This window comes from Equus asinus, chromosome 22 (assembly GCF_041296235.1).
Source record: "Equus asinus isolate D_3611 breed Donkey chromosome 22, EquAss-T2T_v2, whole genome shotgun sequence".
Taxonomy (NCBI): domain Eukaryota; kingdom Metazoa; phylum Chordata; class Mammalia; order Perissodactyla; family Equidae; genus Equus; species Equus asinus.
This window is the reverse complement of record NC_091811.1, coordinates 18,243,004-18,253,559: the sequence shown is the minus strand read 5'-3', so window position 1 is coordinate 18,253,559 and position 10,556 is coordinate 18,243,004. Positions and strand designations below refer to the sequence as shown.

The 10,556-nt window shown below is 49.9% G+C and overlaps 1 protein-coding gene across 2 annotated transcripts; it reads left to right on the top strand.

Annotated features, from left to right (window-relative positions):
• Nucleotides 1–679: 679 nt before the first annotated feature.
• NOP2 (NOP2 nucleolar protein) lies at nt 680–10,554 on the top strand. Of its 2 annotated transcripts, XM_070494248.1 has the most exons (17): nt 723–837; nt 1,126–1,235; nt 2,032–2,160; nt 2,289–2,334; nt 2,512–2,600; nt 2,780–3,006; nt 4,335–4,390; nt 4,512–4,672; nt 4,770–4,969; nt 5,120–5,209; nt 6,557–6,644; nt 6,721–6,861; nt 7,456–7,595; nt 7,746–7,835; nt 8,022–8,144; nt 8,249–8,477; nt 9,781–10,554. In XM_070494248.1, the coding sequence occupies exons 5-17, from the start codon at nt 2,552–2,554 to the stop codon at nt 10,431–10,433; spliced, it is 2,247 nt and encodes a 748-aa protein (XP_070350349.1). In that variant the 5' UTR covers nt 723–837; nt 1,126–1,235; nt 2,032–2,160; nt 2,289–2,334; nt 2,512–2,551; the 3' UTR covers nt 10,434–10,554. The 2 variants fall into 2 exon arrangements, with proteins under 2 accessions (XP_014722060.2, XP_070350349.1); XM_014866574.3 differs by lacking the exon at nt 2,032–2,160 and having other exon boundaries at nt 680–837.
• The last annotated feature ends 2 nt before the right edge of the window (nt 10,555–10,556 follow it).

Sequence of the window (10,556 nt, the reverse complement as noted above, 5' to 3'; positions counted from 1 at the left end):
ATGAGCAGCACCTGTGGAAGATGAGCAGCTCCCAAACCGCCCGGGTCATATCTGCGCCGCGGGTTACCGGTTCTGTAACCTTCAGGAAGTGAACTACTCTGGGCTGTCGGTTTCTCATGTATAAAATAAAGATATCTTCCTAACAGAGCTGTGAAGATAAAACCAGTAAAGTGCTTGGAACAGTTTTTAATAGCTGCTAAGCACTCAGTGTTGATTTGAAGGAACGCTGAAGTTTCGTTAACTTGTGTGGAATCAGGACGCCAGGGGTCCTCCCACCTCCAGATGTGAACCTAGGCAGAGGAACCTTACCTGGCGGGCTGAGGGGGGTCTGGGGTCAAAGGTGAGGGTTTCCTAATCCAAGGCCTGGGAGTGGGCGAGTGGCGTGGGGCTCCACCACCCCGAGACTGGACGTAGGGCGGAGGCTGCCAAGAGGAGGGCTCTGCTCTTAGGCCTTGGTTTGAAGGCAGGGGGCGGCTTTCAGGTTCCACTTCCGACTGAACGCAGCGACGCGAAAAGCCAACGTCTGCGGGAAGAGCAGGCAGGCGGTGCCCGTTCTTTTCTCCGCTCCCGGCGAGCGTGAGCGCGGCGCGGCCCGCCTCCCAGCCTCCCCCGGCCGCGCCGCCGCCAGCCCCGCGCGCGTTCTCAACGCGAGCGTGCGTTCTGAGTTCCGCGGCCTACTAGGAGCGACCGGAAGAGGCGGGGCCGCCAGGCGAGCGCGCTCTGTGCGCTTGCGCGAAACGTTTCCGTGGAGTGCGGTGTCCTAACCCTCGTCTCGGAGTGCACGTGGAGTGCTGTCCCGCGTACCCGGGGGCGTCTCGGGCCCGGACCCACGTTCAGGTGAGCCGAGGCTTCGGGTGGGTCTGGAGGAGGTCGAGGAAGGAAGGGTGACTGCTCTGACCGGGACTGGGGCGTGAGGAGGGACGCAGTACATACAGATGGCCTGGGACCTAGGGTCCGGAGCTCCTCGTGGAGTAGGGGTTTGGTTAGGCCTCGAGGGGCTGTAGGGGGTGCTGGGTCGAGGTTCTGGTCGACGCGATGCCCTTTCCCACTCTAATACGCTAAGTGTGCGCTTTTCTTTTCCGTTTCCTACACGCGCGACTCTTCTCCCATGTTTCTTTTCCCCAGTACCATGGGGCGCAAGTTGGACCCTACGAAGAAGGAGAAGCGCGGGCCGGGCCGAAAGGCCCGGAAACAGAAGGGTGCCGAAACCGAACTCGCTAGATTCTTGCCTGCAGGTAAGGGTCAGGCCTGCCCCCTCCTCATCCTCCAGCTTTTGTGTAAGTCTTAGATCTGTATCGTAACCTCTTCCGTTTCTTAGTCTCTGTTCAGTTTCTGTTCAAGTAGGATTGTATGAATTATTAGGAAATAAGAATGAATGAAACACTCACTGTCATCAGCCAGAAGTTAGGGAAGATGCTACAGGGATGCGAGTACTCATGCAAGAAGAGGTGCGGTTTAACATTGAGGGAGTTCGGAAGAAGGGGGATCCCATGCAGTTAGAGAATTTAAAAAAAATTTTAAGAAGCTAGGTTTTGAAAAATGGGTGACATTTTAGCAAGTGGAAGTTGAGAAGGGGACAGGCCAGTCACTGAACTGCTTTGTGGAGGGGATGGAGATGGGAAAGCACAGATCTGGTTCCCACATGGTGAGTAGTCTGCTGCATGGAAGCCTGGGTGAGAGAAAAGAATGGACAGGTAGTTTTTGTTGGGCATTGGATAAAAGGTGCAGTTTATTGAGCTAATGCAAGTGCTGGGCACTGTACTGAACTCTTTGGACATGTATCACTTCATTCTCTTAGTTTCTTGTGAGAGAGGCATTGTTAAGGAAACAGATGTTTAGAGGTTACGTAACTTATGTATAGTTAGTTATTAAATGACAGGGCCGAGATTTAAACTTTTTATTTCTTGGTGAATGTTTGAAAAACAGCTTGAAACAGTTGAAAAGATAAAAGCTACTGTGGTTGGTAATTGATTAAATTGAGAGTAAAGGAAAAGGGAGAAGAAAAGATAAATTTTGCGTCTGTGTTATCAGAATGGTGATGATGCCATTTATTGAAATCAGAAGTCTCGAGGGAGGCCCCGTTTGGATTTGGTTGATGAACAACCAGATGGAGATCATCTCCTTTACATCTCTTACCCAGCTCCTGGTAAAGCCATGGGAGTGAGTTGCAATCTATTCCTTTTAATTAGTGTACTAATTCTTTCCCCACTTCTATTTCCTTTCTCATTGCTCTTTCTCATTTCACCTGTAATCTTTTGTTCTGCCTCCTTTTTTTTTTTTTTTAACAGCTGGTGATGAAAATTCCAAGCGGCTGTCTAGTCGTGCTCGAAAGAGGTGAGTGTGGATGTCTAGACTTACATAGGTTAAATTGGTGCTGCTCATCTTTAGCCACATCATCGCATGTGATCATGCTGATGGAATGGCTGTTTGGGCACTGTCACATTTCCCTGTCAGGGGAAATGGCAGAGCTTGGAGATATGTTCCATTTCCTCACTCCATATGTCTTTTCAGGGCAGCCAAGAGGAAGTTGGGCTCTGCTGAAGGCCCTAAGATGAATAAGTCTCCTGGGGCCAAACCGTTGCCTGGAAAGCTACCAAAAGGTCAGTGAAAATAGGAGCTGGGTGCTACGTGAGGGTTCTGGGTAGAGAAAGGCTTGCTGAGCATTTCTGGAGTGAAAGGAACAACCCGAGGACATTCTTAGGGGTAGAAAATACAGGCTTCATTCAGTGTGTGACTGCCATCAGTCCAGGATTCTTCAAACCCTTCGGGATCTCTGCAGGAGTTGTCCAGACACCTCGTAAGAAGGGACCGCAGTCCTTAAATACTGCTCGAGGCAAGAAGCGCCCTGCACCAACCCATAGCAGTGAGGAGGAGGAAGAGTCTGAAGAGGATGGTGTGGTGAACCAGGGGGACCTCTGGGGCTCTGAGGACAGCGATGCTGATATGAGAGATGACTACGGAGCTGACTCCAACTCAGAGAACGAAGATGAGGATGAAGGTGAAGAGGTGAGATTTATCTGTTTAGGAAGGAAGCCTTGCCTTTTAGAGTCTTTCCACATCCTTGAGACTATCCCTCTGTGACAAGGATAAGCCTGAGTAGAGAAGAGGGACTTTAGTATTCCATCACTATTCTGCTATCGTCTTACGTCCTCTCAGTAAACCTGCAAGTTTAAAAGAGCTGTAGAATAGAGCGGGGGTTTTTTTTTTTGGGAGGAAGATTATCCCTGAGCTAACGCCTGCCAATCCTCCTCTTTTTGCTGGGGAAGACTGGCCCAGAGCTAACATCCATGCCCATCTTCCTCCACTTTATATGTGGGACAGACACCTACCACAGCATGGCTTGCCAAGTGGTGCCATGTCTGCACCCGGGATCTGAACTGGCAAACCCCGGGCTGCCAAAGCGGAATGTGCGCACTTAACTGCTGCGCCACTGGGCCAGCCCCTGAATAGAGCGTTTTAAAACATGAGACTGCTCAGTGCTGTATACCCCACTGATGGGAATAAAAATGCACACACGATTTTCATGAAGCATTTGGTATCTGAGAACCTTAAAAAGTTTCTTACTTCCGTTTAGGAAGATCATCCAGAATGTGGACAAAAATTTATTTACTGAGGTATAATAAGTTATTTGTGTGCTACACAATTAGTATATAAGTGTGTTATTAGAAAATTCAAGCAATATAGAGTCATGTAGAATGAAAAGCTTCCCATTTGCAGCCCTCTCCCACAATCCCCTTTTTCTCTACAGAGTTACTGCTGGAGATTTGCAGGCACTGTGGATCATAATGCCAAAAACTCCAGAAACTTCCAAAATACTCAATATGCTTAAATAAATTATGGTCCGTTCATATGCTAGATTAACACCTGGCCATTATGTCTGTGAAAATGCTTGTGATCTAATTGTGAATGAGGAAAGGCAAGAAGCAAAGTTGGAAATAGATTATGGTTTTAACCATGTGAAAAATATAGAGTAAGTCTGGAAGAAAATATGGCAAAATGGATGCCCGAGGGCAGTTTTTGTTCCCCCTGTGTACATATGGGTGTGTATTGTTTGAAACTTTTTTCCCCCCAGAGTCAATGTAAACCTTTTAACGGAAAGGGAAATACACACAAATGTAGAAGATAATGTAATGAACCCTTTCAGCCCATCACTTAGTTTCAGCGATGGTTAACATTGTGCCTGTCTTATGTTCACTTCTCTAGGGTCTGTATTTCCTTGTGAGAGCAAGTGTTACATCTGCATTTAGGAAAAAATAAAATACAAGGGTAGATAGTACTACGTGGGGTGGTGGAAGGGCAGGCTTTCATTACCAGCCCCTTGTCTCTTTTTTCAGTTGCTGCCCATTGAAAGGGCTGCTCAGAAGCAGAAGGCCCAGGAAGCTGTTGCTGGGTGAGTTTTGGAAATTCTTAGGACGTAGAATTGGCAATGGCTGGGATGAAGGAAACTATGAGGAAGGAGGGGTTGTCTTGTTTTGATTTGTGAATCACTCTATTCCTGGATCTGTTTCTAGGGGCCAGTGGATCGAGGAGGAGACTGATGAAGAGGAGGAAGAGGAGGAAATATCCCCTGAGTCAGGCCCCAAAAAGGATGATGAGCCAGATGGGGGCCTACAGATCAACGTGGATGAGGAGGAGCCTTTTGTGCTCCCCCCTGCTGGGGAGATGGAGCAAGATATCCTTCCCGCACAGGCTGAGGGGTAGTGGGGAGGTGCTTGGGAGGGGGTTTCCAGGCTCTGGGACATCATGAAATAGTTCCTTAGCAAGTCCACATGCGCAGGCTCCAGACTTGCAGCGAGTTCACAAGCGCATCCAAGATATTGTGGCAGTGCTGCGTGATTTTGGGACTCAGCGGGAGGAAGGTCGATCTCGTTCTGAATATCTGCACCGGCTTCAGAAGGACCTGGCTATTTATTACTCCTATGGAGACTTCCTGCTTGGCAAGCTTATGGACCTCTTCCCGCTGTCTGAGGTATTGAATTGCCAATCCAGTGCTCCTTCTCTGTTCTTGCCTTCTCTCTTCTTACCTTGTTTAAGGAAGGCAGTCAGCCCTCTTGCTCTCTTCTTTGTGGCTGAGCTCTTTGGCCAGCCTGACTTGTCCCCTTCCCTCTTGCTTTCCCAGCTGGTGGAGTTCTTAGAAGCTAACGAGGTGCCTCGGCCCATCACTCTCAGGACTAATACCTTGAAAACCCGGCGCCGAGACCTTGCTCAGGTGAGGGCTGGGTTTGGAAGTTTGCTTATTTCAGGGAGGTGCCAACTTCTGCTAACTGCAGACTCTCCCCCTATCCCCCTCTAACTGGGCTGGGATCTTAGTACCTGAGTGTTTCTTGGTGCAGGCATGATCCCAGGAGGCAGACCTAGACAGGCATGGTGTCATCCTGGGTCTGTCTGACCGGCTCAGGGTTCGGGACCTCTGTGGAGTGAGAGGCTTGTCCCTTCAGCCTCTGGTCCCTGTGAGAGACTTGAGACATCTGTATTGGGAGGAAAGTGCTGCCTCTGAAAGAAATGGGAGGGAGTTGTCTTCCTTTCACATCACAGAGAAGCTGGTGAAACTGATTCCTGCCCCAAGAAAAAGACACACACACATGCACAAACAGTATTTATTTTTTTTTTTTAAGATTTTTTATTTTTTTCTTTTTCTCCCCAAAGCCCCCCAGTACATAATTGTATATTCTTTGTTGTGGGTCCTTCTAGTTGTGGCATGTGGGACGCTGCCTCAGCGTGGTTTGATGAGCAGTGCCATGTCCGCGCCCAGGATTCGAACCAGCGAAACACTGGGCCGCCTGCAGCAGAGCACGCGAACTTAACCACTCAGCCACGGGGCCAGCCCCAGTATTTTTTTTTTTTTTTTTTAAAAGATTGGCACCTGAGCTAACAGCTGTTGTCAGTCTTCTTTTTTTGTTCCCCTGCTTTTTCTCCCCCAAATCCCCCCAGTACAGAGTTGTATATTTTTTAGTTGTGGGTCCTTCTAGTTGTGGCATGTGGGATGCCGCCTTACCGTGGCCTGATGAGCGGTGCCATGTCCTTGTTCAGAATCCGAGCCAGCGAAACCCTGGGCCACCGAAGGAGAGCGCGCGAACTTAACCACTCGGCCACAGGGCCGGCCCCCAGTATTTTAAGCTCATTGTTCCCAAGGGTTCAGGGACCTCAGGTTTAAGACCCTGTTCTAAAGTCAGTGGTGTGGCCCTGTGTGTTGTGTATCTCCTGGTGCAAAAACCACCTGATAATTGTCGTTAATATGTTGTAACATTAAATATTAGGATGTAAGGGGGCTGAGCCTCTTGGAAAATTAGAGCCCACTTCCAGGAAATAAAAGAACCTGGCAGTCTGCTCCATTGTGATCGAGTTCAGACCTTGAGTTAGGGCCTGGGGCTAAGGAAACGACCCCATGGGATGGGATGGGAGAAACTGCATTCAGTGAGTCTGTGATGACTGTCCTAAGAGCTCTAGGAGTTGTGGTGCCATAGATCACCTGATAGGACCAGGTGACATATCTCCGTTTGTTTTTTGGGTACCGTGGCCTATGAGGTTTTAAAATCTTCATCCTTCTTATCTTCAGGCACTAATCAATCGTGGGGTTAACCTGGATCCCCTGGGCAAGTGGTCAAAGACTGGACTAGTGGTGTATGATTCTTCAGTGCCCATTGGTAAGTGTTCCCTGCCCAATAGCCCTTCTGCTCCTGCCCTTGTCCCAGCATGTCACAGATGGGTCTTCTTCCACAGGCGCTACTCCCGAGTACCTGGCTGGACACTATATGCTGCAGGGAGCCTCCAGCATGTTGCCTGTTATGGCTTTGGCGCCCCAGGAGCATGAGCGGATCCTGGACATGTGTTGTGCACCTGGAGGAAAGACCAGCTACATAGGTATGAGAAGGGCAGGCAGTGGTAGGAAGGATTCGTCTGACTCTGCTTTTGAAAGTGGCTGGGGTCAGTGACTAGCTAGGCTCAAGGAACGGTGCACAGGCAGCTAGCAGAGTGGTGAGGAGCACAGGCTCTGGACTTGGCTTCATGTGTGCCACTTACTGCCCTTATGACCTTGGACAGGCCCCTGATCCTCTTTTGTTATCTGTAAAATGGGGTAGTAGTTGTGTTTGGGTTGGCGATTATGTTGTGCGGGTTGAGATATGTGTGCAGAAGTCCTTGGCACAGTGTTGAGCACGTAATTAGTCACAGACGTTTGTTAAACTGTTATTAGCTAGATTAAGTTCCTCTGTAGGACCAGAAAGATGTGCAGTAACAGTGGAAAAACCACATTGGCAGGCAGGCTCGCTCATCACCAGGGGCCAGTGCAGGCTGGGCAAGGCCTCTACAGTAAACAGGGGGCAGCAGGGCTTCTTGGGAGTGAAGTTTGCCTTGAAGTGATGACGCTTTACCTGTGGATTCCTGGGCTGGAATGTGGCCAGCAAGTGTGGAGGCACAGGAGCTGGCTGCTGAGCACTGTGCTGTCCCTCCCTTCAGCCCAACTGATGAAGAACACAGGTGTGATCCTTGCCAACGATGCCAATGCTGAGCGGCTCAAGAGTGTCGTGGGCAACCTGCACCGGTTGGGAGTCACCAACACCATTGTCAGCCACTACGATGGGCGCCAGTTCCCCAAGGTTGTTCTCCCCTCTGTGCGTCTCTCCTGAGGTGTCTTCCAATTCACCTGCCCCCTTCCTGACATCAGAATGTTTAAACTTGCTCCTAGGAAATAAATGCTGCAGTACAGGTTGCCAAAAACATCTGCTTTACCTACCCTCTTTCCCCAGGTGGTGGGGGGCTTTGACCGAGTACTGCTGGATGCTCCCTGCAGTGGCACTGGGATCATCTCCAAGGACCCAGCTGTGAAGACTAACAAGGTGAGGAACCAGGGTTGAGGGTGAGGAGGGGGTTTGGCACCAGCTGAGAGGTCTCTTGGCTGGGCCTTGTAGAACTGGAATGGGAGGTGGAGGAGCGTTCTGAGCAGTCAGTAGCTCACCTCTCCTCCCCAGGCTGTGTTTTGAAATTCTGACCCCCTTGGGTCCCTCCTTCTTTCTCCTGGACAGGATGAGAAGGACGTCCTGCGCTGTGCTCACCTGCAGAAGGAGCTGCTCCTGAGTGCTATTGACTCCGTCAATGCCACCTCCAAGACAGGAGGCTACCTCGTCTACTGCACCTGTTCTATCATGGTGAGGCCTCTGTCAGCACAGGGCTGGGGGGCTGTTTGCTCCTTAGAGCTCCCTTCACTCCAGCTCTGCGTGTCCTTCCGTCTTTGTCTCCTTCACGTGTCCAGGTGGAAGAGAATGAGTGGGTGGTAGACTATGCCCTGAAAAAGAGGAATGTGCGGCTGGTGCCCACAGGTCTTGACTTTGGCCAGGAGGGTTTTACCCGCTTTCGAGAAAGGCGCTTCCACCCTACTCTGCGTTCTACCCGCCGCTTCTACCCTCACACCCACAATATGGATGGTTTCTTTATTGCCAAGTTCAAGAAATTCTCCAATTCTATCCCCCAGTCCCAGACAGGTAAGCAATGTGCTCTTTCTATGTTTCACGAGGCTGGGTAGTGACTGCAGGGAAGGGAAGGGCTTCTGCTGCTCTTAGCTCAGCCCTTGCATGCTTGGGTGAGATCCCTTTCATCCCAGCTGGAATCGGTCCCGAGCCTGGCCCCTATTTGAGTATGTTTAGGCGTTCATATGGATGGAAGCCTTGTTCTCGATTCTGCCAAGTGGCTGCAGTTGTTTGGAATAAATGCATTCCCAGTGCAGGTTGTGGTTTCTGTTCCTTCTTGGCTGAGGGTTGCCTGACTCCTGATAGACCTCTGCTGGTCCAGCATCGTCAGCATTGGGTTGGCACAGGACTCCGCAGAACTATCAGCATTTCTCTGAGTCCATCACACTAATTGCAGATTGCTTTCTCAGCCATCTTGAGGAGTCTGGCCTGGATCTCAAGGGGAAGGGTGGGGTTTTCTGAAACAGGCTTGAGGGCTTTGCATGCTGGGATATGATCCTGGGTCTAGTTGGAGGACAGAGAGGCGAGCTTCTCTGAATACAATCTGCTTGACTCGTTGAGTTGATTTTTTTTTAAATAAATAATGCGCCTTATTAAAGTCACATCTGAATGTTAACAAAACAAAAACCTTAAGAAATAGCACAGTTTGGGGGCAGCCCAGTGGCGTAGGGGTCATGTGTGCGCTCTGCTTCGGCGGCTCAGGGTCCATGGGTTTGGATCCGGGCACTGACTTGTGAACCGCTCAACAGACCATGCTGTAGTGGTGTCCCACATGCAAAATAGAGGAAGATTGCCATAGATGTTAGCAACAATCTTCCTCACCAAAAAAAAGAAAAAAAATTTGCTGTAGCCTTTTTTGTAATTTTAAAAGTACATATTTAATAGGTCAGCCCTCATTTATGTCATGCTAGCGTGTTTCTAGTTGCTGTGTGTTTTCTTATTTTCCTGCATCTCATCAAAATCCACATGAAAAAAATTGTCTTCTCTGATTTAAAAAAAAAAGCCCAGTGCTTCAGGTTTATTCAGGATTCACCTCCTCCTTAGAGTGTCTTGTTACCTTCTGTCCTCAAGGGGGCAAGCTTCCTTGACAAACCTTTTGGCCCAAGGATGGGGAGTGATCCCTTCTCTTTAATACAAGGCTCAAATACAACTTGAGTGAAGGCCAGGTGATCACAGGGAATGTGAATCTAGGTAATCTGCTCTTAGGCACTGTCCCAATTGTGTGAAACACTTAATTTGATTCTTATCTCTTCCACTCGTGATCGAGACCTAGGGATGAGGCCCATTTCTCAAACCATCTGTTTAATTTTAATCCCAGGAGATTCTGCAACATCCACCCCTGCAGAAGTAGACTTGCCTGACCTGAAAGCTCAGGTGACTCCCAAGCCTGAGAACAGCAGCCAACCTGCCAAGAGGGCCAGAGTGGCTGTGAAGGCAAAGCAGCAGCTGCATCCCAAGAAGGCCACCTTCCGGAAGCAGAATGGTGTCTCCAAAGGGGCAGACTCAGAGTTATCTGCTCTATCTTCTGTCACAAAGGCCAGGGCTTCCTCCAAGCTCCAGGATAGCAGCCAGCCAGCTGTCAAAGCTGAAGTGATCACGGAACCGAAGGTGATGGGGAAACTAAAGCAACAGTCACCTAAACTGCAGTCCTCCAAGAAAGCTGCCTTCCCGAAGCACAGTGCTCCTCCCAAGGGCATAGACACAGCAGCACCTGCTGTGCTATCCTCCAGGACCCAGGCCACTCTCAAGCCGGAGGACCGTGCTCAGCCCCTTGGGGATGCCAAAGGGGCTGAGAAGGTAAAGCAGCAGTTGTCAGAGCAGCCCTTCAAGAAAGCTCCCTTCCAGAAACAGAATGACACCCCCAAGGGAATTAAGACCCCCACCTTGTTCCCCCTCAGTTCCAGCCAGCCCCCACCAGCCAAGAGGAGAAAATCTCAATCCAGAGGCAGCAGCCAGCCACTGCTGTCCTAGGTGGATGGCTGAGACTAGCCCAGGGTGGCTCATGGCCGTTGTCACTGGGTTGGAACTCTTACCTCTGTGAGGATGGCTTCCCCGCTGTGCATATGAAATTTAATATAATTTCACAATCTCTGA

Bases quoted from the DNA above. Each gene is read 5' to 3' on its own strand.
- NOP2 (XM_014866574.3), top strand. From the start codon at position 1,130: ATGGGGCGCAAGTTGGACCCTACGAAGAAGGAGAAGCGCGGGCCGGGC. The intron at 3,007-4,334 runs GTGAGATTTATC...CTCTTTTTTCAG, and splicing joins ATGAGGATGAAGGTGAAGAG to TTGCTGCCCATTGAAAGGGC. The intron at 5,210-6,556 runs GTGAGGGCTGGG...TCTTATCTTCAG, and splicing joins GGCGCCGAGACCTTGCTCAG to GCACTAATCAATCGTGGGGT.